The 25359-nt window shown below is 42.8% G+C and overlaps 1 protein-coding gene across 7 annotated transcripts in view; it reads left to right on the top strand.

Moving 5' to 3' along the window:
• Positions 1-25359, top strand: part of LOC112218675 (tripartite motif-containing protein 44) — a 116954-nt gene that overhangs the window by 9092 nt on the left and 82503 nt on the right. For all 7 annotated transcript variants that reach the window (XR_002948651.2, XR_002948650.2, XM_024379692.2 and 4 more), the window contains exons 3-4: positions 7507-7584; positions 21552-21845. Coding sequence is in view for 5 of the 7 variants with exons in the window: in XM_024379692.2 (XP_024235460.1) it covers positions 7507-7584; positions 21552-21845 (372 nt within the window). In the remaining 2 variants the exon portion in view is untranslated. The remainder of the gene's footprint in view (positions 1-7506; positions 7585-21551; positions 21846-25359) is intronic.

Here is a 25359-nt window from a genome sequence, read left to right as displayed (position 1 = left end):
ATAAATAAGGCAGCTGTAATGAGTGCGTACTGGTGGCAGAGAAGTCAGGCGCAGGAGAGAAAAGACTGTTAGCACGGCGCAGTTTGTAAATGCAAGATAATTTGTTAATTGGACTGTAGTTATCTAAGTCAGAAGGATCAGCAGTATGACGATAATTTATGATTGGGATTACCTAAGCGGGACTTGGTGTTGATAAATCAATGTCTCAGCACAACCTTGAAATGTGAGGACAGGGTGCAGACACCAAGATCATTTGGATGGACCCCATCCTTTCTGTAAAACATCTTCTGTTTCCAAAAGGTGTCAACAGAGCTACAGTAGACTCGTAGCCAGTATTGTAGTGCCAGCAACCTGCTGAATCTTTTGCTGCCATGACTCAGATAATTGGATGTTTATTGGAGTCTTTCAGAGTTCCAATCAGTTCTATAAAATCCAGTTTCAGACATTCCAAGCTAGCCATCCTAATGTAATTAAATTCCACATGGATTATGACAGCGACAGCCCCTATGTTCTGTCGTAAAATGGTTGGAAGCAGCCTAGTAATGTCCTGTACCCGAGCCCCAGGATAACAAAACGTTTTTGCCTAAGGAACCAAGATGTTTCTCACCATAGAGCTGCCGATTACAACGTAGAAAAACCCCATTGTGGCTAACTGAGGAGTCAGACACCCTCAAGGTCTGGTGATCCGAGTCCATGGAAGAATCCAATGCAGAATCCCCCTGGGAAGAAGTCAGGATAGCTGGAACATCCAAAGCAAGGAGGGCAAAGCTGTTCAACAACTGGATTTGGGTCAGCCTTCCCAATGCCAAAGAAGCCCCACTCACCACAGGCTGCTTCCCTCCATTAGCTCTACGACAGGTGGTGCGCTTCCATGGTTCGGCAGTAGGGATGGTGACAGTATCATTCACTAAATCATTCACTGCCCTTGACCAGCACAAAAACATCCTGTGGCGTATCTGCATTAGTATCGAACAGCCCCCGTGATATGCAACTTTTCAGGGAAGTTAGGAAAAAATATACACAGGAAAGCTAAGGCTAGCTTTTTCATGCAGAAATTTGCATCCTGTAGCACAAACTCTAAAACGTTCTGGGACACTGTAAAGTCCATGGAGAATAAGAGCACCTCCTCTCAACTGCCCACTACACTGAGGCTAGGAAACACTGTTACCACCGATAAATCCACAAAAATTGAGAATTTCAGTAAGCATTTTTCTACGGCTGGCCATGCTTTCTACCTGGCTAACCCTACCCCGGTCAACAGCCCTGTGCTCCCCACAGCAACTCACCCAAGCCTCCCCCACTTGTCCTTCACCAAAATCCAGATAGCTGATATTCTGAAAGAGCTGCAAAATCTGAACCTCTACAAATCAGCCGGGCTAGACAATCTCTTTCTAAAATGATCTGCAGAAATTGTTGCAACCCCCATTACTAGCCTGTTCAACCTCTCTTTCGAATCATCTGAGATTCCCAAAGATTGGAAAGCTGCCCTCTTCAAAGGGGGAGACACAAACTGCTACAGACCTATATCTATTCTACACATCCTTTCTAAGGTCTTTGAAAGCCATGTAAACACATGGATTACCAACCATTTCGAATCTCACCGTACCTTCTCCGCTACGGAATCTGGTTTCAGAGCTGGTCATGGGTGCACCTCAGCCACGGTCAAGGTCCTAAATGATATCATAACCACCATCAATAAGATATATTACTGTGCAGACGTATTCATCGACCTGGCTAAGGCTTTCGACTCTGTCAATCACAACATTCTGATTGGCAGACTCAACAGCCTTGGTTTCTCAAATGATTTCCTTGCCTGGTTCACCAACTACTTCTCTGATAGAGTTCAGTATGTCAAATCGGAGGGCCTGTTGTCTGGACCTCTGGCAGTCTCTATGGGGGTGCCACAGGGTTCAATTCTCGGGCCGACTCTCTTCTCTGTATACATCAATGATGTCGCTCTTGCTGCTGGTGATTCTTTGATCCACCTCTATGCAGACGACACAATCTGTATACCGCTGGCCCTTCTTTGGACACTGTGTTAACTAACCTCCAGATGAGCTTCAATGCCAAACAACTCTCCTGCCGTGGCCTCCAACTGCTCTTAAATGCATGTAAAACTAAATGCATGCTCTTCAATCCATCGCTGCCTGCACCTGCCCGCCCATCCAGCATCACTACTCTGGACGGTTCTGACTGAATATGTGGACAACTACAAATACCTAGGTGTCTGGTTAGACTGTAAACTCTACTGCCAAACATACCCTCGTAAAACTGACCATCCTACCAATCCTCGACTTTGGCGAAGTCATTACAAAATAGCCTCCAACACTCTACTCAGCAATTTGGATGCGGTCTATTACAGTGCCATCCGTTTTGTCACCAAAGCTCAATATACTACCCACCACTGCGACCTGTATGCTCTCGTTGGCTGGCCCTCACTTCATACTCATCGCCAAAACCACTGACTCCAGGTAATCTACAAGTGTCTGCTAGGTAAAGCCCCGCCTTATCTCAGCTCACTTGTCAATATAGCAGCACCCACCCGTAGCTCGCGCTCCAGCAGGTATATCTCACTGGTCACCCCCAAAGCCAATTCCTCCTTTGGCCGCCTCTCCTTCCAGTTCTCTGCTGTCAATGACTGGAACGAACTGCAAAAATCTTTGAAGCTGGGGTCTCTTACCTCCCTCACTAGGTTTAAGCACCAGCTGTCAGCGCAGCTCACAGATCACTGCACCTGTACATAGCTCATCTGTAAATAGCCCATCCAATCTACCTCATCCCCATACTGTATTTATTTATTTATTTATCTTGCTCCTTTGCACCCCTGTATCTCTTCTTACACATTAATCTTCTGCACATCCTACCATTCCAGTGTTTAATTGCTATATTGTAATTACTTTGCCACCATGGTCTATTTATTGCCTTACCTCCCTTATCTTACCTCATTTGCACATGCTGTTTATAAACTTTTTCTACTGTATTATTGATTGTATGTTTGTTTATTCCACGTGTTACTCTGTGTTGTTGTATGTGTCGAGCTGCTTTGCTTTATCTTGGCCAGGCCACAGTTGCAAATGAGAACTTGTTCTCAGCAAGCCTAAATCCATCAGAAGTGATGGTCCTGCTCCATTTTTTATTAAAGTGGGAGACTTCTTCTGGGAGGGGTCCCTGGAAGGCATTGGCCATTCAGTCAAAGAGAGTTGACATGATGGTGATACTCTCAGCACATCGTAATGGTGTCCAGTCTGGGGAGTAGACAAGGAGAAGGTAGGCGGGAGTGCTTTCCCCAATAGATTGTGTAAATTCTTAATGTGTTTGCTAAGAGTAGCCACTTCTTCTCTATAGTTCTCTGCAAGTAAACAATTGTGGCATTGGAACTCTGGTTGGTCCACATTGTCCCGGAAGACAGCGTAGTAAATACAGCTCCTGCAGCGTAGAACTATTTCTCTTTCCAGTCAAAGAGTGGGTGTTTCTCAGGGTCAATGAATACCCATACTCTTGTCCTAAATAGTGTCCTGTTTGAGGATGAGAAAATAAATCATGTTTTTAAAATTGAGTATACTTTAAATTCCCGCATGTCATACTCATTTTGGCTTTGACCACAGCTGATCAATTAGATATGGGGATGCGCTACCATAATCAACGAATAGTGGGAAACAACGCAATTACACATGACATATTTTGCGAAAATAGAATGTTTAATAGTATGCAACATTTCGAAAATCGAGTATGGTTTAAATGCCAGGATGTTATACTCTTTCCAGCTCTTCATCTAGTAGAATTACATGCACACTTTTCCACAATGCATTGGAAGAGGTGGGCTGTGAGTGATGGGCCCTAGTTCTCTTCAAGTAGCCAACAACAAAACTAGGCTACTTAATTGGGAAGATGCCTGAAGCTTCTGTGTTGGTGTTCAAATGTAGGCTAAGTTATTTTTGTTCTCCTTAAAATGATCACAAGTATTGTGTTGTAGCCTACATCTTTGAGAATGTAAGTGTTTTTTATTTTATTTTTATTCAAAGTGGATTTCTGTTTTCTCACAAAGTGTTAATTGGTCTCTTCGTCAGAGCTTTTAGTCTTGTCGTCTATGACAAACAGAAAGTCTATTTTATTTCAAATCTGAATTATTTTAGATAAATCGCTATAAATCTATGTCAATGGCTGCGATGTAGAGTTCAGCCAGGAGTTGATGGACAGTCGGAAAAGTGAATGAAATGGTAGGCGGGACATCCCAGCTTCAAGTGGTTTCAGATTTCACATCTTATATCACACAGTCTCAGAAATAACACTGCGTCCATGGGAACCAGTGCTATCGCTCAATGCAACACATTTCAGTCTATAAACGAACCGGTACCAGAACCACGCAGGTCGGAACCGGTACCAGAACCACGCAGGTCCCCTAAATAGAGGACCTTACATATAAGCTAATATGAGATGAAAGGACAGTTCCTAACAAGTTAAGGAAGCCAAGCTAGAGCTCTGTGAGACTTTCACATCAACGGGGGCTGATGTTTTGATCAAGAGAAACATTTAGAAAATATGCTCTGATACAAATATGTATTTTACAATTATAAGGAAGGTGAAATCTTGTAGATAATCATTTTATAATTTGATTAAGCTATATTTAGAAAGCTTATAAGTAAATTCAAGCCTTATTCATAGTTTTGTTGAATAGGAAATACATCATACTGTACATCATATTTGTACTGTGTACTTGAACTTATGTCCTTAAAAGTGACTACACCTCAGCAATTTATAAAACATTTTACCAGAAAGGTGAGAAAGCAACCTTTCTTTGAGTGTGCAACATTACTAGTTATTGTTTATGGCCCTTTCATGAACAATAATAACTTTTGTGCCGATTATGGCGATTATACCGATTTACATTTTCAATCCCATTGAACTGTTTAATGAGGCAGTCTAGACAGTGCAGGTAGTCCTAGACAGAGCAAGTGTTGGTGGTTGTAGCCATGTTCCACCCGTTTATGTTACTTTATTAATATATTCAAATGAACCCATTGTATTTATGCTAACTAGGCACATATACTGTTCTATATTCTAACACAACATATTGTAACAAATACCTGATACCATTAGAACATTTATATATGAGTGCATTAATAATAAATAAAATTTAACAATACATTGAATACCTAACTTTTCATCATAATTCCTGAACTCCATTAATTATTTGTCTGTGCCAGCAAAATGTTTTATGTGCTATAATTCGTTCAATATCTGATGGATTTAAAACATTCTAAAAGTTTGAAGTATCTTCATCCATTGTCCAACTATTGCGTTTATCAGAATTGTTTTTAAAATCTTTTAACAATTTTGATGACTGTTAAGGACATTATCACTGCCTGTCACATTTATACTCAGGCATACATTATCAGGAAATTATCATGACATTAGTAGGACATTATCAAGACTTTATCATTAAATTATCATGACATTAGCAGGATATTATCAGGACAATGATGATTAAGCACAAAATTGTATCCACTCACTACTGTCAGTCGCTCTGGATAAGAGCATCTGCTAAATTACAATTTAAAAAATATATACACTGCTCAAAAAAATAAAGGGAACACTAAAATAACACATCCTAGATCTGAATGAATGAAATATTCTTATTAAATGCTTTTTTCTTTACATAGTTGAATGTGCTGACAACAAAAACACACAAAAATTATCAATGGAAATCAAATTGATCAACCCATGGAGGTCTGGATTTGGAGTCACACTCAAAATTAAAGTTGAAAACCACACTACAGGCTGATCCAACTTTGATGTAATGTCCATAAAACAAGTCAAAATGAGGCTCAGTAGTGTGTGTGTGGCCTCCACGTGCCTGTACGACCTCCCTACAACGCCTGGGCATGCTCCTAATGAGGTGGCGGATGGTCTCCTGAGGGATCTCCTCCCAGACCTGGGGCGGCAGGGTAGCCTAGTGGTTAGAGCGTTGGACTAGCAACCGGAAGGTTGCGAGTTCAAACCCCCGAGCTGACAAGGTACAAATCTGTCGTTCTGCCCCTGAACAGGCAGTTAACCCACTGTTTCCAGGCTGTCATTGAAAATAAGAATGTGTTCTTAACTGACTTGCCTGGTTAAATAAAGGTTAATAAATAAAAAAAGACCTGGACTAAAGCATCCGCCAACTCCTGGACAGTCTGTGGTGCAACGTGGCGTTGGTGGATGGGAGCGAGACATGATGTCCCAGATGTGCTCAATTGGATTCAGGTCTAGGGAACGGGCGAGCACGGGAACGGGCGGGCCAGTCCATAGCATCAATGCTTCCTCTTGCAGGAACTGCTGACACACTCCAGCCACATGAGGTCAAGCATTGTCTTGCATTAGGAGGAACCCAGGGCCAACCGCAACAGCATATGGTCTCAAAAGGGGTCTGAGGATCTCATCTCGGTACCTAATGGCAGTCAGGCTACCTGAGGAGGGCTGTGCGGCCCCCCCAAAGAAATGCCACCCCACACCATGACTGACCCACTGCCAAACCGGTCATGCTGGAGGATGTTGCAGGCAGCAGAACGTCCTTCACGGCGTCTCCAGACTCTGTTACGTCTGTTACATGTGCTCAGTGTGAACCTGCTTTCATCTGTGAAGAGCACAGGGCGCCAGTGGCGAATTTGCCAATCTTGGTGTTCTCTAGCAAATGCCAAACATCCTGCACGGTGTTGTGTTGTAAGCACAACCCCCACCTGTGGACGCCGGGCCCTCATACCACCCTCATGGAGTCTGTTTCTGACCGTTTGAGCAGAGACATGCACATTTGTGGCCTGCTGGAGGTCATTTTGCAGGGCTCTGGCATTGCTCCTCCTGCTCCTCCTTGCACAAAGGCGGAGGTAGCGGTCCTGCTGCTGGGTTGTTGCCCTCCTATGGCCTCCTCCACGTCTCCTGATGTACTGGCCTGTCTCCTGGTAGCGCCTCCATGCTCTGGCTACTACGCTGACAGACACAGCAAACCTTCTTGCCACAGCTCGCATTGATGTGCCATCCTGGATGAGCTGCACTACCTGAGCCACTTGTGTGGGTTGTAGACTCCGTCTCATGCTACCACTAGAGTGAAAGCACCGCCAGCATTCAAAAGTGACCAAAACATCAGCCAAGAAGCATAGGAACTGAGAAGTGGTCTGTGGTCACCACCTGCAGAACCACTCCTTTATTGGGGGTGTCTTGCTAATTGCCTACAATTTCAACCTGTTGTCTATTCCATTTGTTTTTATTTTTTTGAGCAATATATATATATATATATATATATATGCAGGGTTCGCTGGGAGGCCAGGTACATATATATATTGAATTAACACATTATCATTGTAGTACCAATTAGTCATGAATCAAGTGTGATAATCGTTGTCAGAAATTTTCCTCTGAGGAATATTTAGAATGATAAAAGATTAAGCTGAGGAGTGATGGAATTTTACAAAGCTTAAAAACCAACTTCAAATGGTTTGACTGTGTCTCTGTGGTGTCTTTTTTCTACTCCAGAGCAGGGAGGGTTACGACCTGCTGGGCTGCACACAGAACATGGCTGACCACATCAAGACCAAGTGGACCAACCCTGAGGTCAGTACAACAAAACTGTTACAAATAACATTCCAATATGGCCGATGGTGTTTCTACCTCGGAACATTGCTTTGAACGAGAACGTCTGATGATGATTATTTTCCTTCAAATTCTATAACAACGAATCCCGTCAGTGGCAGTATGACATATCAGTCTATTGTGAGCTAAAGATGGATTACACAGAGATTACATCCTAAATGAGACAGAGGGGGTATACATGGGAGCCAATTATTCCCATCTATTCACTGTGTTCCTTTCACTGGGAGGGCTTCCATTTGGCTCTCCCTGTCTAAGAACCTAGAGATTTATGACATCACCACCTAAATCTGTCTTCATCTCCTCCCAGACACAAATACGTGGCTCTGTTGAGCAGGACTATAGACAAGATATCGTCACAACATCCTTGTTTACTGCTGAGACATAGTACAGAGTCCTGGATTGCTTTCATACAGTGCTAGTGACTGTAGGTCTTCCTCTAGGTAGTTTATTGTTTAGTGAAGTTATTGAACATGCATGTTTGACATGGAGTAGGTTATTTGGCATTTGGCAGGGGTCCCGTTAACAGAGTGATATTAGTAGAAAGTTGTTATCCCTCTCGGCAAGCAGGTAGACCAATTTAAAACACACAACAACTGAAATAGACTTTCACTATTCCAGGTCGACCTTGGAAAGGATAGCTGTACTTCCTGTCCAGAAAGGTTAGTGTGGGGACACAGTCACTGGAAATCAAATGGTGTGCGTGCGTGCAGGTCTGGGAGTTAGGTCAGTGCTAACCAGCCAGGTCTAATTTATTTACCATAGACAGTGTTGTACCTGGCCTCCCAGCCAACCCTGCAGGCCTAACGCTCTGCTGTGTCGTTACATAACTCTGTCTCCCGCTGAGAGCTGACCGGCAGCTATGCACCATAATCTAGCAGGTTCATTTGAACACCCTTTGAAAAGGTAATACTCTTATGGGCAGCCCCAGCCCCGGCAATTTATCATACTGAAATATCAACGCTGCCCCCAGGCCTTCCCGCTGCCCCCAGGCCTTCCTGGACCTTTTGTCTTCTGTACTATCACCAGAGAGGTGTGGAGTGTTCAGGAAAATCCACTTCCCTCCTTATTCACAGGCTGACGTGTCAGGAACCATTAGGTGGATTTGTCGCTGTGTCCTCTCCACGCTCTCAAACGTCACAGCTTCTCATTATACAAGACTGCAAGCTGACACAGTGCAGTCAACTGCACTGTTTGAAAATATGTAACTTTAGCATGGTAAAGTGAGTCTAGCCAGAGAAGAGGTGTGTGTGTGTGTGTGCAGTACCATGCGGCGCATGGAGATATGGGCTCAGAGACGTGCAGATTCAAATCCCCATACCTGAGGCAGAGTACACAATTAAGTAGAGGGAATTTAATTTAAGTAAACAACAGTTAGGGTTCAACTTTTCTATCCACTCACCTCCTTGCATGCACACACACACGCACAAGCACGCACATTTTACTTTCCTTGTGAGGACATAAAATTGATTTCCCCTTAACCTAACCCTTACCGTAACCCCAAACCTTAAAATAGCGTTTGTCCTTTTGGGGACCTGTGTATTTTCTTGTTTTTCTATTCTTGTGGGGACCTTTGGGGATTTCCGGTACCTACGAGGATAGTAATACACACACAGCTCAAGCAATTTCTTCAACTGTCAACACATTCAAATGAATAGAGGACGTGTACTGGAGATGCATTTGTGTTTGTGGGAATTGTGTAGAGATGCGCGTTCGGGCTGTGCGTCCCTCGCGGATGGTGGTGTCAGAGCCACATAGCTATGTCACAACGGGATACTGGACTATTGCGTCTCAGCGTCTCTACACTATGATTTAGGCTTAACTGCCTGCCTGCTTGCCTGCCTGCCAGCCTTCCTGTGTGTGTGTGTGTGTGTGTGTGTGTGTGTGTGTGTGTGTGTGTGTGTGTGTGTGTGTGTGTGTGTGTGTGTGCGCACGTGCTTGCGTGTGTGTCTATGTGTCTGTCTCTGAGAGCAGGTAACAAACACTGTGTTAACCGGGGGGATCAAGGCAGCAGGTAGTCAGCATATTTACCTCTGTCTCATATTTTATTTACTGTTTCCTCTGCATAATGCAGTCAGTGGCACAATGCCTGCTGGGGTGGTGCTGCTGGCTGCCTCTCGCTCGCTCGCTTCAGACAGGGCCCATATTAGGAGCACCGAACACACACAAACACACCTTCCTGCTCCATCCCTTTTCCCTGCTTCAGAAAATCTAGAAAAGTACACATTAAAGCTGTCACAGGGATGCGAGGAACCGACAGAAATGCATGAGAAAAACTAAGCTATTGGCCTATTTCTTTCTTTCTCCTGCTCTTTCAATCTTTCTCTCTCTCTCTGCCTCTCCCTCCCTTTGTCCTTCTCTCTCTCCTTTCACAGCATTTTAATTTAATTACTGTATGTATCATTGCCCAGGAGCACACAGTACCTGACTTTCCTTCACAACCGTGAAAGGTGCAGGGCATTGAAACTCCTGCCGTTAGAATGCCACAGGCCCTCTCTTTCCCTCCCTTGCTTTTCCCCTTTTTACATTACTTTAGAGTAAAAAAGGGTGAAAGTAAACAGTAGCAGTGCGTGAGTAAAATCACTAGGGAGCCAAGCTAGAAAAAAAGCCAATCTACAACCTATGTGTTGTGATAATTGCCTTGTTTGCTCTATATCCTGTTAGTTCATATGCCTTGCGACTGTGATATATAGGCCTAACGCCAAGACAATAAGAAGACACAGTGGCAGAATAAATTCAACCATGCCTTTGTTTCATCACAAAACCAGAGTGTAACCTCTGTCAATGTAACAAACAGTTACATGACCTACAGCATGGTCAAGCAAGTTAATGTTTCTGACATTTCCGGACTACTAAACAACTATTGTTAGAACCACGGGACGTTACCGCAAGTCGCAAAGAAAACAGGAGCTGCCTTGACTATGCCAGCCCCATTTTCAACTTCACAATCATTAAATCACCTAAAAGATACCAAAAACGATTTAGTCCAATCAACGTAAGCTAACTATGATGTGGCTGACAATGTTTCTGATTTCTGTGTGTGTGTGTGTGTGTGTGTGTGTGTGTGTGTGTGTGTGTGTGTGTGTGTGTGTGTGTGTGTGTGTGTGTGTGTGTGTGTGTGTGTGTGTGTGTGTGTGTGTGTGTGTGTGTGTGTGTGTGTGTGTGTGTGTATTTGTGCAGGTGGAAAAACATGTTGACTCACCCTACTTGTATAGAAACGACAATGCCATCCTCCACTCGTTCATGTTGACAAAACGGTCTATGACTCGGTCATACAGTACACGCTTTTATTTTTTGTTGTCCTAGGCTACCTGGCTAAGATTCTTGCTCACAAACCTAAATGTTTTTTTGGGGTTCGCCAGGACCATTCACAGTTGAGCTCACTTAATTTAGCTCAACGCTGATTTGCTATTTATACTTTTTTTTATCAAGGGAGGGAAAGTGCTCGCTGGCTTCCCTTGCATTCAATGCTATGGGTGGCAACAATGTCATATTACTTTTGACCAGACAGCATCAGATAGATGATTTACACATACAGAGAGTGGCAATTTCTCGCTCGCTTGGATGCTTTCTCCAGTGAGATACATTCAGCCTCTTGTGAATTGAAGGAAAATTATGAAACACAGTCAATTGTTTGGGGAAGTCTGGCTTCCCTTGGCATCCATGAATACACGCCACTGAAAGTAAATAAACATGTTACCTCTCCTCTGTTGAGTTAGTGGAGAATTTGGAAAATTTGATTGCTGGCAGAGAAACGCCGATAACGGAGAGAGCGAGAGCACAGAATTTGGATCTCCCTGGAAAAGTGTTAATTTGGAGTGGGGCCATTGTTGCCAGAGGGAGGGACTGACCGTTCAAAGTCATTTGCTCCTAATGTTCCATTAATGCTTTTTAGCCCTTTTAAAAACATTACACAGACCCTGGGCCTGGGGATGAGCACCAGCAGGACCTACATTGGAGGAAATGACCTTCACAGAAAATTTCATAACAAGTGTACACAGAGATGTGCAGTATGTATTTTAAATATGCATTTCAGTTACTTCTGAGTATTATAGAATTTGTATTACACTGGGCTGAACTACACTCTAATGTATTTTGTAACAAGATACTTTTGAGTACTCTAATTAGTATTTGCAAAATACCAAATACTTTTCTATACCACGTTTTATAGTGGTTCACCATTTTTTGGCCCCCTTTCACTTTGCATTGGTATCAGAAGTCTGATGGCACTATGTTGTGTTATTTTTTTGTTTTATTTTATTTCACCTTTATTTTACCAGGTAGGCCAGTTGAGAAGAAGTTCTCATTTACAACTGCCACCTGGCCTAGATAAAGTAAAGCAGTGTGACAAAAACAACAGCACAGAGTTACACATGGGATAAACAAACGTACAGTCTATAACACCATAGAAAAATCTATATACAGTGTGTGCAAATGTAGAAGGCAAGAAATAGGCCATAGTGGCGAAATAATTACAATTTAGCATTAACACTGGAGTGATAGATGTGCAGATGATGATGTGAAAGTAGAGATACTTAGGTGCAAAAAAAAACGAAAAAACAATATGGGGATGGGGTAGTTGTGTGGGCTATTTACAGATGGGCTGTGTACAGGTGCAGTGATCAGTAAGCTGTATCTGCTCAATTGACTTCATGCGTATGTAAAAATGGACAATCGCAAAGCATGCAGAGTGTTATTCTTATGAGCTCCGCCCTGAAACAAGGTTTTGCCTAGAAGGGATATAGCTTTTGTAAAAATGTACTTTTCTTGGCAGATTTAGGGGAACTTACGCAGCAGGTTAGGAGAATTAGGTGAAGCTGTATCTCATCTAGACATGACCCTGAAACAAGGCTAATAATAATACCCAGTGTGCTTTGTAGTTCATTTTGGTATGTTCATTTTCACATATACATTAACATTTTGGTCATTTAGCAGACACTCTTATCCAGAGTGACTTACAGTGCAACCAAGGTTGATAAACAAAAACGTATCACAGTCCTGGCAAGTAAAACATTTCTGTAGCCGTTACTGAGGATGTTGCTGCTAGGGCCGGCTACTTGAAAATGTATTCCTATATTTTAAAATACATATATTTTGATTAAATACATTTCAAAATACAAGTATTTTGTCTTTTTTTTTGTTTTTGAATTTTACCCCCTTTTTTTCTCCCCAATTTCGTGGTATCCAATTGTTAGTAGCTACTATCTTGTCTCATCGCTACAACTCCCGTACGGGCTCGGGAGAGACGAAGGTTGAAAGTCATGTGTCCTCCGATACACAACTGTTAGGAATTTTATGAATAATGACTAAACAATATCTATATTTTAAATAGAACTATAACTAATGAAACTTATGCTCTGTTTTATTATATCTGATTAATAATATGAATTCATAAGGAAGGGATTGTGTAGCATGAAGCAGGGGGTAATAAAATAAAATAAATACCATTCCAGCCAGGTTGGAGAAGACTGGAATTGTGGGTTTTTAAGTAAGCAAAAAGGGTTAACCTATGGTTGAACCGACTCAACTTAGCTCTGGGTTGTTTAGATAAGGCAGAGAGTGTTTTCCTGGGTTTTCCATTATCTGAAACGGTCTTCTAAATAGTGATGGATGAAGGTGAAGATTCCAGAAGTTAATAGATAAGTGTGTGTCTGGAGTGAGCGAGCTTGTGGGTGGGAATAAACTTTTCAACTTTGTTGCGTCCTGGTTGATAGGAGGAAAAACATTTATAACCTATGACGTCATATTTTGTATATAAACTGTTGTTCGTGGTTACATGGGAGCGCGCTCCGAGAATAAATACTATTACCTAATTTTGATAAGACTGGTCTCTGTCTATTTTATGCAAACAAGAATCTTACAAAATCTCATAAAATAGACTAAGTGAATTCAATTAATGAAAACATATTGGAATTATGAAATTACATTAACAACAACCCAACCAAGCCGCACTGCTTCTTAACACAGCGCGCATCCAACCCGGAAGCCAGCCGCACCAATGTGTCGGAGGAAACACTGTGCACCTGGCAACCTTTGTTAGCGTGCACTGCGCCCGGCCCGCCACAGGAGTCGCTGGTGTGCGATGAGACAAGGATATCCCTACCTACCGATATCCCTATCCCTACCGACAAGGATATCCCTATCCCTACCGGCCAAGCCCAAGATGTTTTCTAATCTTCCATAGCCGTTAGGGCATATGTATGCTAAAAATTTAAAATTTATGCATGACTATGAGTTCAAGTGATCGTTAAAGAAAATTGTAAACACATACAGGCTTTAGCTGTTTTGGAGCTAAGTAGGTCATGTTTTCCTGTTTCTTATAAATGACATGATTAGCTGGTTGTGACTTTTGCTTTGGTCTATTTCTGAGTGTTGGCTCTGTTAGCATTCTCTATCGGTACTAATTGGTAGCATCACGTTCTGAATCTCCAACCCCAAAGGAGCCACTGTCGGTTGTCAATTTCATTGGAGTGTACACTGTATAGACTTCTGCAGTCATGTGCACAGCACTCTCTCTCTCATGACCAATGTTTAAGAAATTTGCTATATTTAGTCAAACACAGATCACAACTCTTCTCTGTAACATGTTGATTCCAAAGAGCCGTTCCGTCTTTAACATTTTGATACCAAACAGTCGCTGTCTAGCCTCAGAGGCACAGTGGCCCAATTCACACACACTTGCCAGTGCCCTCTCTATCTCTTTCCCTCCCCCTCCCCTTGTTGAGCCCTGTACCCTCTCTCTCCGGTGGCCCCAGTTGGAGGCCTCAGTCTGCTCCAGTGTAAATTAAGATTAGCACGCACGGCTGCTTCCCCTCTCACTATCAGGACTACCAGGGAGAGAGGTCCAAGGGCAGAGGGCCATGCTCCATAAACAGAGGGCCAGTGCTAGGAGCGCGCCCCATCCCCTCTGGTGCAGGAGTTGTAGGGACCCAGCAGCAGAGGACATGGGGGTTCACTGGAGAACCTGGAGGATAGTAGAGGTGGTGAGAAAATGTGTCACCGTGTCAGATTGATGACATGTACACAGCAAATTTGCGATCGGAATTTCACCACACACAGTGTTAAATTTGAAAACTTTCTTAGAAAGTATATTTGACCATCTCAAATAGTTTTAAACTAATAGTCTTCTAAGTGTTGATAAACGTACATGGGTGTAACATATTCCGACTTTAATTACAGGAGAAGTTATATTTTCTACAACCAGATCTCTATTTTTTATGTAAATGGTATGTTATGGAAGGGTCTAGAAAACTTTTTTGTGATTTCACGTTTTTGAGAAACCTTGTTATGTAGCATGGGGTCCTAAAAAAACATGAACAAAGGCTCCCAAAATACCCAAATACGTCATTTTAGAAACAGCAAATCTCTCAGTATAGTGATGCAGGTCTTTAGATGCTGTACACATTAAATTGTGTCATTCCAAACTGCAATTCCTATCTGCAATGTTATATTCCATTTTGCTCGACTCAAGCCGATTCCCCTATCCAGCTTCTCCATTCTCCATGTATGCCTGCTGCTACAGGTAACTACCAAATAAAGGAAACACCAACATGTCTTAATAGTGTGTTGGGCCACCACGAGCTGCCAGAACAGCTTCAGTACACCATGGCATAGATTTTACAAGTGTGTGAAAGCACCCCGTGATTTCAATATACAAAAGGGACCATTCTATAACATGCCAATTACATAACAAATAGAGATTTGTTTTTAGAAAACACTTCTCCTTTAACACTTCATTAGAGCTGATGCTGTTACACTTTCTCAGTGTTAGGGAATTAGTAACTCGTTTTGGGTTGTTGTTTTAACACTAAGGTGTAAAGCCTTATTTCCATATTTCTCTCTCAGGGTGCCTTTTGAGTGAATTTTAGAGGTACCAGTACCACCTACGACTGTGTTTGCTAGTGACAGAGGCATGATTGTTGCATTTAATGGCTTTCTTTTGTCTTGTAGCCTTCAACAAGTGAGTGCCTAAGTCAATATTTTATCATAAAAATGTAATTATTTATGACTATACATTACTTTGTTTTACAATACCATACTTTAACAGACTTGTTTTAACCTAACACACCGGTCTGAATCTCCTTGTTTGCAGGCCACATTGGCAAGTCACATTTTTCTGGCTTGCAAAGTGGTATATCATTCTTATTGGAATCCAGCCACAGATAGTATAGCCAACAATTGTACCTTTTTTCACCCACAACTCAGTTAGAATGGGTGCGAAGGTAGAGAAGATTATTATATGAGACTACGTAAACAATCTAAATGGGAACAACCATCTCAATAACGGGTGAAATAAGTTCAACCACTTACAGATTGGAATAGTTTAGAAAAAGTTTGGATACACCTACCCATTCAAGAGTTTTTCTTTATTTTTACTATTTTCTACATTGTAGAATAATTGTGAAGACATCAAAACTATGAAATAACAAATATGGAATCATGTCGTAACCAAAAATGTGTTAAACAAATCAAAATATATTTTAGATTTTAGATTCTTCAAAGTAGCCAACCTTTGCCTTGATGACAGCTTTGCACACTCTTGGCATTCTTTCAACCAGCTTCATCTGGAATGGTTTTCCAACAGTCTTGAAAGAGTTCCCACATATGCTGAGCACTTGTTGGCTGCTTTTACTTCACTCTGCGGTCCAACTCATCCCAAACCATCTCAATTGTGTTGAGGCCGGGTGATTGTGGAGACCAGGTCATCTGATGTAGCCCTCCATCTCTCTCCTTCTTAATCAAAGAGCCGTTACACAGCCTTGATGTGTGTTGTGTCATTGTCCTGTTGAAAAACAAATGAAAGTCCCACTAAGCGCAAACCAGATGGGATGGCATATCACTGCAGAATGCTGTCATAGCCATGCTGGTCAATTGTGCCTTGAATTCTAAATAAATAACAGATCGTGTCACCAGAAAAGCACCCCCACATCATCACACCTCCTCCTATATGCCTCACAATGGGAACCACGCACGCGGAGGTCATCCGTTCATCAACTCTGCATCTCACAAAGACAGCAGTTAGAACCAGAAATCTAAAATGTGGACTCATCAGAACAAAGAACAGATTTCCACTGGTCTAATGTCCATTGCTCGTTTTTCTTGGCCCAAGCAAGTCTCTTCTTATTATTGTTGTCCTTTAGTAGGTTTTTTTTGCAGCAAATCGACCATGAAGGCCTGAATCACGCAGTCTCCCCTGAACAGCTGATGTTGAGGTGTGTCTGTTACTTGAACTCTGTGAAGCATTTATTTGGGCTGCAATTTCTGAGGCTAGTAACTCTAATGAACTTATCCTCTGTAGCAGAGGTAACTCTGGATCTTTCTTTCAAATCAAATCAAATCAAATCAAATTTTATTTGTCACATACACATGGTTAGCAGATGTTAATGCGAGTGTAGCGAAATGCTTGTGCTTCTAGTTCCGACAATGCAGTAATAACGAACAAGTAATCTAACTAACAATTCCAAAAAAAAACTACTGTCATATACACAGTGTAAGGGGATAAAGAATATGTACATAAGGATATATGAATGAGTGATGGTACAGAGCAGCATAGGCAAGATACAGTAGATGATATCGAGTACAGTATATACATATGAGATGAGTATGTAAACCAAGTGGCATAGTTAAAGTGGCTAGTGATACATGTATTACATAAGGATGCAGTTGGAGGCGTGCGTGGCCATGCAGTCGTGGGTGAACAGGGATTACAGGAGAGGGCTCAGAACGCACCCTTGTGGGGCCCCAGTGTTGAGGATCAGCGGGGAGGAGATGTTGTTGCCTACCCTCACCACCTGGGGGCGGCCCGTCAGGAAGTCCAGTACCCAGTTGCACAGGGCGGGGTCGAGACCCAGGGTCTCGAGCTTGATGACGAGCTTGGAGGGTACTATGGTGTTGAATGCCGAGCTGTAGTCGATGAACAGCATTCTCACATAGGTATTCCTCTTGTCCAGATGGGTTAGGGCAGTGTGCAGTGTGGTTGAGATTGCATCGTCTGTGGACCTATTTGGGCGGTAAGCAAATTGGAGTGGGTCAAGGGTGTCAGGTAGGGTGGAGGTGATATGGTCCTTGACTAGTCTCTCAAAGCACTTCATGATGACGGATGTGAGTGCTACGGGCGGTAGTCGTTTAGCTCAGTTACCTTAGCTTTCTTGGGAACAGGAACAATGGTGGCCCTCTTGAAGCATGTGGGAACAGCAGACTGGTATAGGGATTGGTTGAATATGTCCGTAAACACACCGGCCAGCTGGTCTGCGCATGCTCTGAGGGCGCGGCTGGGGATGCCGTCTGGGCCTGCAGCCTTTCTTGTGGCGGTCCTCATGAGAGCCAGTTTCATCATAGCGCTTGATGGTTTTTGCGACTGCACTTGAAGAAACTTTCAAAGTTCTTGAAATTTACTGAATTGACTGACCTTCATATCTTAATGTAATGATGGACTGCTTATTTGAGCTGTTCTTGCCATGATATGGACTTGGTCTTTTACCAAATAGGGCTATTTTCTGTATACCACCCCTACCTTGTCACAACAACTGATTGGCTCAAATATATTACAAAGGAAAGAAATTCCACAAATTAACTTGTAACAAGGCACACCTGTTTATTGAAATGCATTCCAGAATGACTACCTCATGAAGCTGGTTGAGAGAATGCCAAGAGTGTGCAAAGCTCTCATCAAGGTAAAGGGTGGCGACTTTAAAGAATCTCAAATATAAAATGCATTTAGATTTGTTTAACACTTTTTTGGTGACTACATGTTTCCATATGTGTTATTTCATAGTTTGGATATCTTCACTTTTATTCTACAATGTATAAAATAGTAAAAATAAAGAAAAACCTTGGAATGAGTATGTGTGTCCAAACTTTTGACTGAGTATATTTCAACAATTTTGGAAAACGTGGTTGCATTAAAACAACTGAGGGATATTTTACTGTAATTCTGTTGCCAAACTTTACATCTGCACAGTTCTTCCAGGAACTGTGTTTTTGTGAAATTTTCTGTGTAAGTTATTCAAGGTAGTCCTTGTTTATTTTTTTGTTATCCTTTATTTAACTAGGCAAGTCAGTTAAGAACAAATCCTTATTTACAATGACGGCCTACCCTGGATGACGCTGGGCCAGTTGTGCGTCGCACTATGGGACTCCCAATCATTGCCGGATGTGATACAGCCTGGATTTGAACCAGGGACTGTAGTGACACCTCTTGCACTGAGATGAAGTGCCTTAGACCGCTGTGCCACTCGGGAACCCATATAGAGTTTTATAGTTTGTTAAACTTTGAAATCAATGGTTTTTGTTTAAAATGTATGCCAAAGTGAAAAATCAGAGCCAAAGCGTAGTTCCATTGCCGTGGAATTACCCACCAAAAGGTGATATGGGGCAGAAAAAGTAACTTCTAGAATCAGTACACTGGTTCTGTGACTACTAATTTGCTGTGATTCGATCAACTGGAATCAGAATGAAGGATAGACATTTTTCAACTCCCCCATATGAAGGAAGTAAATCAAAAATGTTACATCTCTTTGTTGAGTTAGGGAGTAATTTGGAGAATCTGATTGCTTGTGCAGAGATGCCAATAACTGACAAGACTTTGGTCCCCAATGCCCCCAGCCTTGGCAACTTCTGTGAAACAGCTCCACTTGAGCAGTTATGGGGAGGGGAAGGATGAGTGGAGGGGAGGGTAGATGTGGGAGGGAAGTGAGATGACGTGAGGGCATTGAGGGGCATAGGGGGTGTCAGGGGACCTTGACAGGGGGCTGTGCGGTGCTCCTCAACGCTTCACCATCTACGTTGTCAAATCAAATCAAATGTTGTGTTGTGTTGGAGGCAGAGGCGTCCCAGTGAGGGGCCTGCTAGTGGAGGTGTCATATTCTAATGAGTCATAGCCGAAGAGAGCTCGGCGGCATTGGGAGATGGGAAATGGATTAACAGGGAGTCTCAGTAAGCAGTTCAATTGCCCTGAAAGCCAAACAGATGGCATGGCAGAGGGGCTCTGAAGACTCTATCTGCAGACTGGAGCCATGGAGGAGGGCCTGGGGAGGAGATGCACCATGCCAGGCTGCAACCAGGTAGCAACCACATGGCACAGACACAGGGCTGGCTCTAGGCTTTTGGGGGCCCTAAGCGAGATTTGGTTGGGAGACCCCTCCCCCATCTTGTGGCAAAACATTTTGGTGGCCCCTCTCTTCAAGGTGAAGATAAATGTGTTTAGTTAATTTCTTGCAATTCTACACATTTTGCCTTGGGGCGTAGAGAAAATATAGTAATTTTAAAGGAGGTATTCTGCAATTCTAGTACACATTTTGCCTTGGGGCGTAGAGAAAATATAGTAATTTTAAAGGAGGTATTCTGCAATTCTAGTACACATTTTGCCTTGGGGCGAAGAGAAAATGTTGCAGTTGTATAACACATTTCATGCAATTCTACTCATTTTACCATGGGGCAGAGATAAACTAGTTGCAGTTTTACAGCTAATTTACTGCAATTCTACACATTTTGCAATGATTTATGCCATGTTAATATGATATCTGGAGAAGAATGACTAACAAAATCAATAGGAGCCTCCTGGAGGTAAGGGCCCCTGGGCACGTTCTTATTGTCATGAGTCTTGTCCTGGAGGCATAACTGAGTGATTTCCCCTGAGATAGACCACCTGCCAAGTCCAACTTGGCTATATTGTAAAAATTCATGAAAACCAACATTTAGATTTTTGGTCTTAATTTAAGGTTAGTTAGGCATTATGGTTAACAGTGTGGTTAAGGTTTAAAAACAGATTTTTATGACTTTGTGGCTGTACCAGTTAGTGACCACTCTGCAGAGCTGTCTCTAGAACAAGATTCATTACGAAAAATGTTGGTATTCGGCCATGGTTACTACAAGTTTAGATAGCTGGCTAGACTAACTACCAATCTAAAAAGTGATAGCTGACATGACTAATTGAGTGACTGTCACTGACTGACATAACAAGAGAAAAACTGCTGATGCACAACCACATTTTGAAATTGCACCTAGTGTATTCTACTATTCTTACTCTCAACAGTAAGTTGAGACCCTTAGTGACCGGGGGCCCTAAACGACCGCTTATGTCGCTTATGCCTTGAACCGGCCCTGCACAGAGAGAGAGGAAGATCATTAATATGACACTCCGAGAGCGAGAAACAGAGAAAAAGAGGAGGTTGAGGCGCCATCCCCTTTTCACTCTCACTCTCTCTCAATTCAAATCAATTCAAAGGGCTTTATTGGCATGGGAAACATATGTTTACATTGCCAAAGCAAGTGAAATAGATAATTAACAAAAGTGAAATCTTTGTCTCTGTCTTTCTCTCTCTATCCCTCTCTCTCTTCATCTTTCTGTCGCTCTCCATTTCTCCTTCTCTCTGTCACCTTCTGGCTCTAGTCTTTTACCCCATCATCCTCTGTTATTTTATAATCTCCTCGTCTCTCTTTTACTTCTACAGTTATGCACTGGCTCTCTACATCTCCGTCTCTTTTCCCTGTTTTAGGTCTATATCTCAATAATTTATATCCTACAAAGGTAGTTCATTCAAGTTCATTTGAAATGACAGTAATGTATCTCCTCACCTTAATGAACTCTCTCTCACTTTCTTCATGTGCTTCTCCATATTTGACCTTCTTCATCTTCCTAACACACTCTCTCCCTCTCACCTTCGTTTCCATCTTAAGGCTGGTTTATAGTCCGTCTAATAACATGTCTATAGACCAGTTGAATGCGAAAAGTGTTGTTGACAAAAACAACATTAATTTATAATGTGTCTGTAGACGTGTGTCTGTAGTCAATGAGACAGACTATCACACCCTCTCATCCTCCTCTTCTTCCTCTAATTTCTTCACATTCTCCTTCCATCTCTCTCCAAAAGTAGTTGAACTGATATATTTACCATATCTCTCTCTCTTTCTCCTTCCCTCTGTCTCTTCAGATGTCTACAGAGCAGTTGGAGGCGTATGTCAACAGTCAGTTTGATGACCTCTACCGGCTGGTTCGTCTGGAGGAGAAAAGGACCCTTCACCTGGTTGACCTGAAGGAAGCCTTCCTGACTGCCGCCGCCGCTGAGAATATCGCTGAGATCACCATCCACACCAAGCGGCTCCAGGAGGAGATGGCCTGCATCACACAGCAACTGGGCCAGCTGGACCAGGCTGGGGCACAGCCTGGGGCCGCAATAGCAGCCCTAGTCCAGGGAGGAGCACCTGGCCCGAGCCCCAGACCAGCGGTGAGGCATCTCTCCCTTATACACCACCATGGTCAAGGTAGATGTTACTGATCTTGGGTCTGTTTAAAGCAGCAAAGACTTTATATCTGACCCATCACACTAGGTTATCTGAAAGGCATAGCAGGCAGCTTCATGTTGATTGGTATGAAGTGTACAGGGATAAAAATCACTTTATACAAGCTTCTTTTTATTGGAAAGCAGCGTGTGTAAAACTATGGTGGGTTCTTAGATTAAACATGTTTTGCACTGCATAGCCAAGGGCTTAAGTGTAGCTGTGTATGTCCTCTGACTGCACACACGTATGCACCCACACACACACACACACACACACACACACAACAGCTGGAAATACTCTACCACCTATTCTACATACCAATCTCTACCAAGGTTATGTTCTCACATGCACACACCATTACTCAAATACACAAATATACACAGATATGTTTTCTCACAATGATTTTACTGAGTTCATATAAGGAAATAAGTCAATTGAATTAAATTCATTAGGCCCTAATCTATGGATTTCACATGACTGGGCAGGGGTGAAGCCATGGGTGGGCATGGGAGGGGATAGGCCTCTTGGGAGCCAGGCCCACCCACTGAGGAGCCAGGACCTGCCAATAAGAATGAGTTTGTCCCCACAAAAATACTTTATTAAAGACAGAAATAATCCTCAGTTTCATAAACTGTCCGGGTGGCTGGTGTCAGACAATCCTGCAGGTTAAGAAGCCGGATGTAGAGGTCGTGGGCTCGCGAGGTTACACGTGGTCTGCAATTTTGAGACCGGTCGGACATAGGGCCAAATTCTCTAAAACGACGTTGGAGGCGGTTTATTGTAAAGAAATGAACATTTAATTATATTGGTGGACATTCCTGCAGTCCGCATGCCAATTGCATGCTCCCTCAAAATACATCTGTGGCACTGTGTTGTGTTACAAAACAGTACATTTTAGAGTGGCCTTTTATTGTCCCGGCACCTGTTTAATGATCATACTGTTAAATCAGATTCTTGATATGCCACACCTGTCAGGTGCATGGATTATCTTGTCAAGTGAGAAATGCTCACTAACAGGGATGTAAACAAATTTGTGCACAACATTTGAAAGAAATAAGCTTTATGTGCGTATTTAAACATTTCTGGGATCTTTTATTTCAGCTCATGAAACATGGGACCAACACTTTACAGTATATACACTATATATACAAAGGTATGTGGACACCCCGTCAAATGAGTGGATTTGGCGCCACACCTGTTGCTGGCAGGTGTATAAAATCGAGCACACAGTTATGTAATCTCCATAGACAAACATTGGCAGTGGAATGGTCTGAAGAGATAAGTGACTTTCAACGTGGCACCGTCATAGGATGATAACAAGTCAGTTTGTAAAATTTCTGCCCTGCTAGAGCTACCCCGGTCAACTGTAAATGCTGTTATTGTGAAGTGGAAACGTCTAGGAGAGACAATGGCTCAGCCAATGGCTCAGCCGCCGAGTGCGGAAGCACGTAGATATCATCCTCGGTTGCAACACTCCAAGTTCCAAACTGCCTCTGGAAGCAATGTCAGCACAACAACTATTCGTCGGGAGCTTCATGAAATTGGTTTCCATGGCCGAGCAGCCGCACACAAGCCTAAAATCACCATGCGCAATGGCAAGCATTGGCTGGAGTGGTGTAAAGCTCGCCACCATTGGACTCTGGAGTAGTGGAACATCTTTTTCTGGAGTGATGAATCACGCTTCATCATCTGTCAGCCCGACGTACGAATCTGGGTTTGGCGGATGCCAGGAGAACGCTAACTGCCCGAATGCAGTTTGGTGCAGGAGGAATAATGGTTTGAGGCTGTTTTTCATGGTTCGGGCTATGCCTTTTAGTTCCAGTGAAGGGAAATCTAAAGGCTATAGCATACAATGACATAATAGACGATTCTATGCTTCCAATATTGTGGCAACAGTTTGGCGAAGGCACTTTCCTATTTCAGCATGACAATGTCCCTGTGGACAAGGCGAGGTCCATACAGAAATGGTTTGTCGAGATCGGCGTGGAAGAACTAGACTGGCCTGCACAAAGCCCTGACCTCAAACCCATCGAACATCTTTGGGATGAATTGGAACGCCCACTGCGAGTCAGGCCTAATCGGCCAACATCGGTTCCCGACCTCACTAATGCTCTTGTGGTTGAATGGAAAAAGTCCCGCAGCAATGTTCCAACATCTAGTGGAAAGCCTTCTCAGAAGAGTGAAGGCTGTTATAGCAGCAAAGGGGGGGACCAACTACATATTAATGCCCATCATTTTGGATTGAGATGTTCCACAAGCAGGTGTCCACATACGTTGGGTCATGTAATGTACAGTACCAGTCAAATGTTTGGAATAAGCTAACATTTTGGAAATTATTCAGATTGTCTTGTTCAACAGCGAACCAAAGACATACATATAATATCAGTCAAACGTTTGGACACACCTACTCATTCAAGGGTTTATTTTTTTACTATGTTCTACAGTGTAGAATAATTGTGAAGACATCAAAACTATGATATAATACATATGGAATCATGTAGTATCCACAAAAGTGTTCACACAAATCAAAATGTGATTTAGATGTTTAGATTTTTCAAAGTCGCCACCCTTTGCCTTGATGACAGCTTTGCCCGCTCTTGGCATTCTCTCAACCAGCTTCACCTGGAATGCTTTTCCAACAGTCTAGAAGGAGTTCTCATATGTGCTGAGCACTTGTTGGCTGCTTTTCCTTCACTCTGCGGTCCAACTCATCCCAAACTATCTCAATTGGGTTGAGGTCAGGTGATTGTGGAGGCCAGGTCATCTGATGCAGCACTCCATCACTCTCCTTCTTGGTCAAATAACCCTTACACAGCCTGGAGGTGTGTTTGGTCATTGTCCTGTTGAAAAACAAATATTATTCCCACTAAGCATGAACCAGATGGGATGGCGTATTTCTGCAGAATGCTGTGGTAGCCATGCTGGTTAAGTGTGCCTTGAAATCTAAATTAATCAGACAGTGTCACCAGTAAAGCACCCCAACACCATCACACCTCCTGCTCCATGCTTCATGGTGGGAACCCACCATGGGGAGATCATCCGTTCACCTACTCTGCATCTCACAAAGACACGACAGTTGGAACCAAAAAATCTCACATTTGGACTCATCAGACCAAAGGACAGATCTCCACCGGTCTAATGTCCATTGCTCGTGTTTCTTGGCCCAAGGAAATCTCTTCTTGTTATTGGTGTCCTTTAGTAGTGGTATCTTTGAAGCAGGCCTGAGTCACGCAGTCTCTGAACAGTTGATGTTGAGATGTGTCTGTTACTGAACTGTGTGAAGCATTTATTTGGGCTGCAATTTCTGACGCCTGTAACTCCAATGAACGTATCCTCTGCAGCAGAGGTAACTCTGGGTCTTCCATCCTGTGGCGGTCCTCTTGAGAGCCAGTTTCATATTGATGGTTTTTGTCTGACCTTCATGTCTTAAAGTAATGATGGACTGTCGTTTCTCTTTGC

Source organism: Oncorhynchus tshawytscha, linkage group LG19 (assembly GCF_018296145.1).
Source record: "Oncorhynchus tshawytscha isolate Ot180627B linkage group LG19, Otsh_v2.0, whole genome shotgun sequence".
NCBI lineage: Eukaryota > Metazoa > Chordata > Actinopteri > Salmoniformes > Salmonidae > Oncorhynchus > Oncorhynchus tshawytscha.
This window is presented reverse-complemented; position numbering and strand designations above follow the sequence as displayed.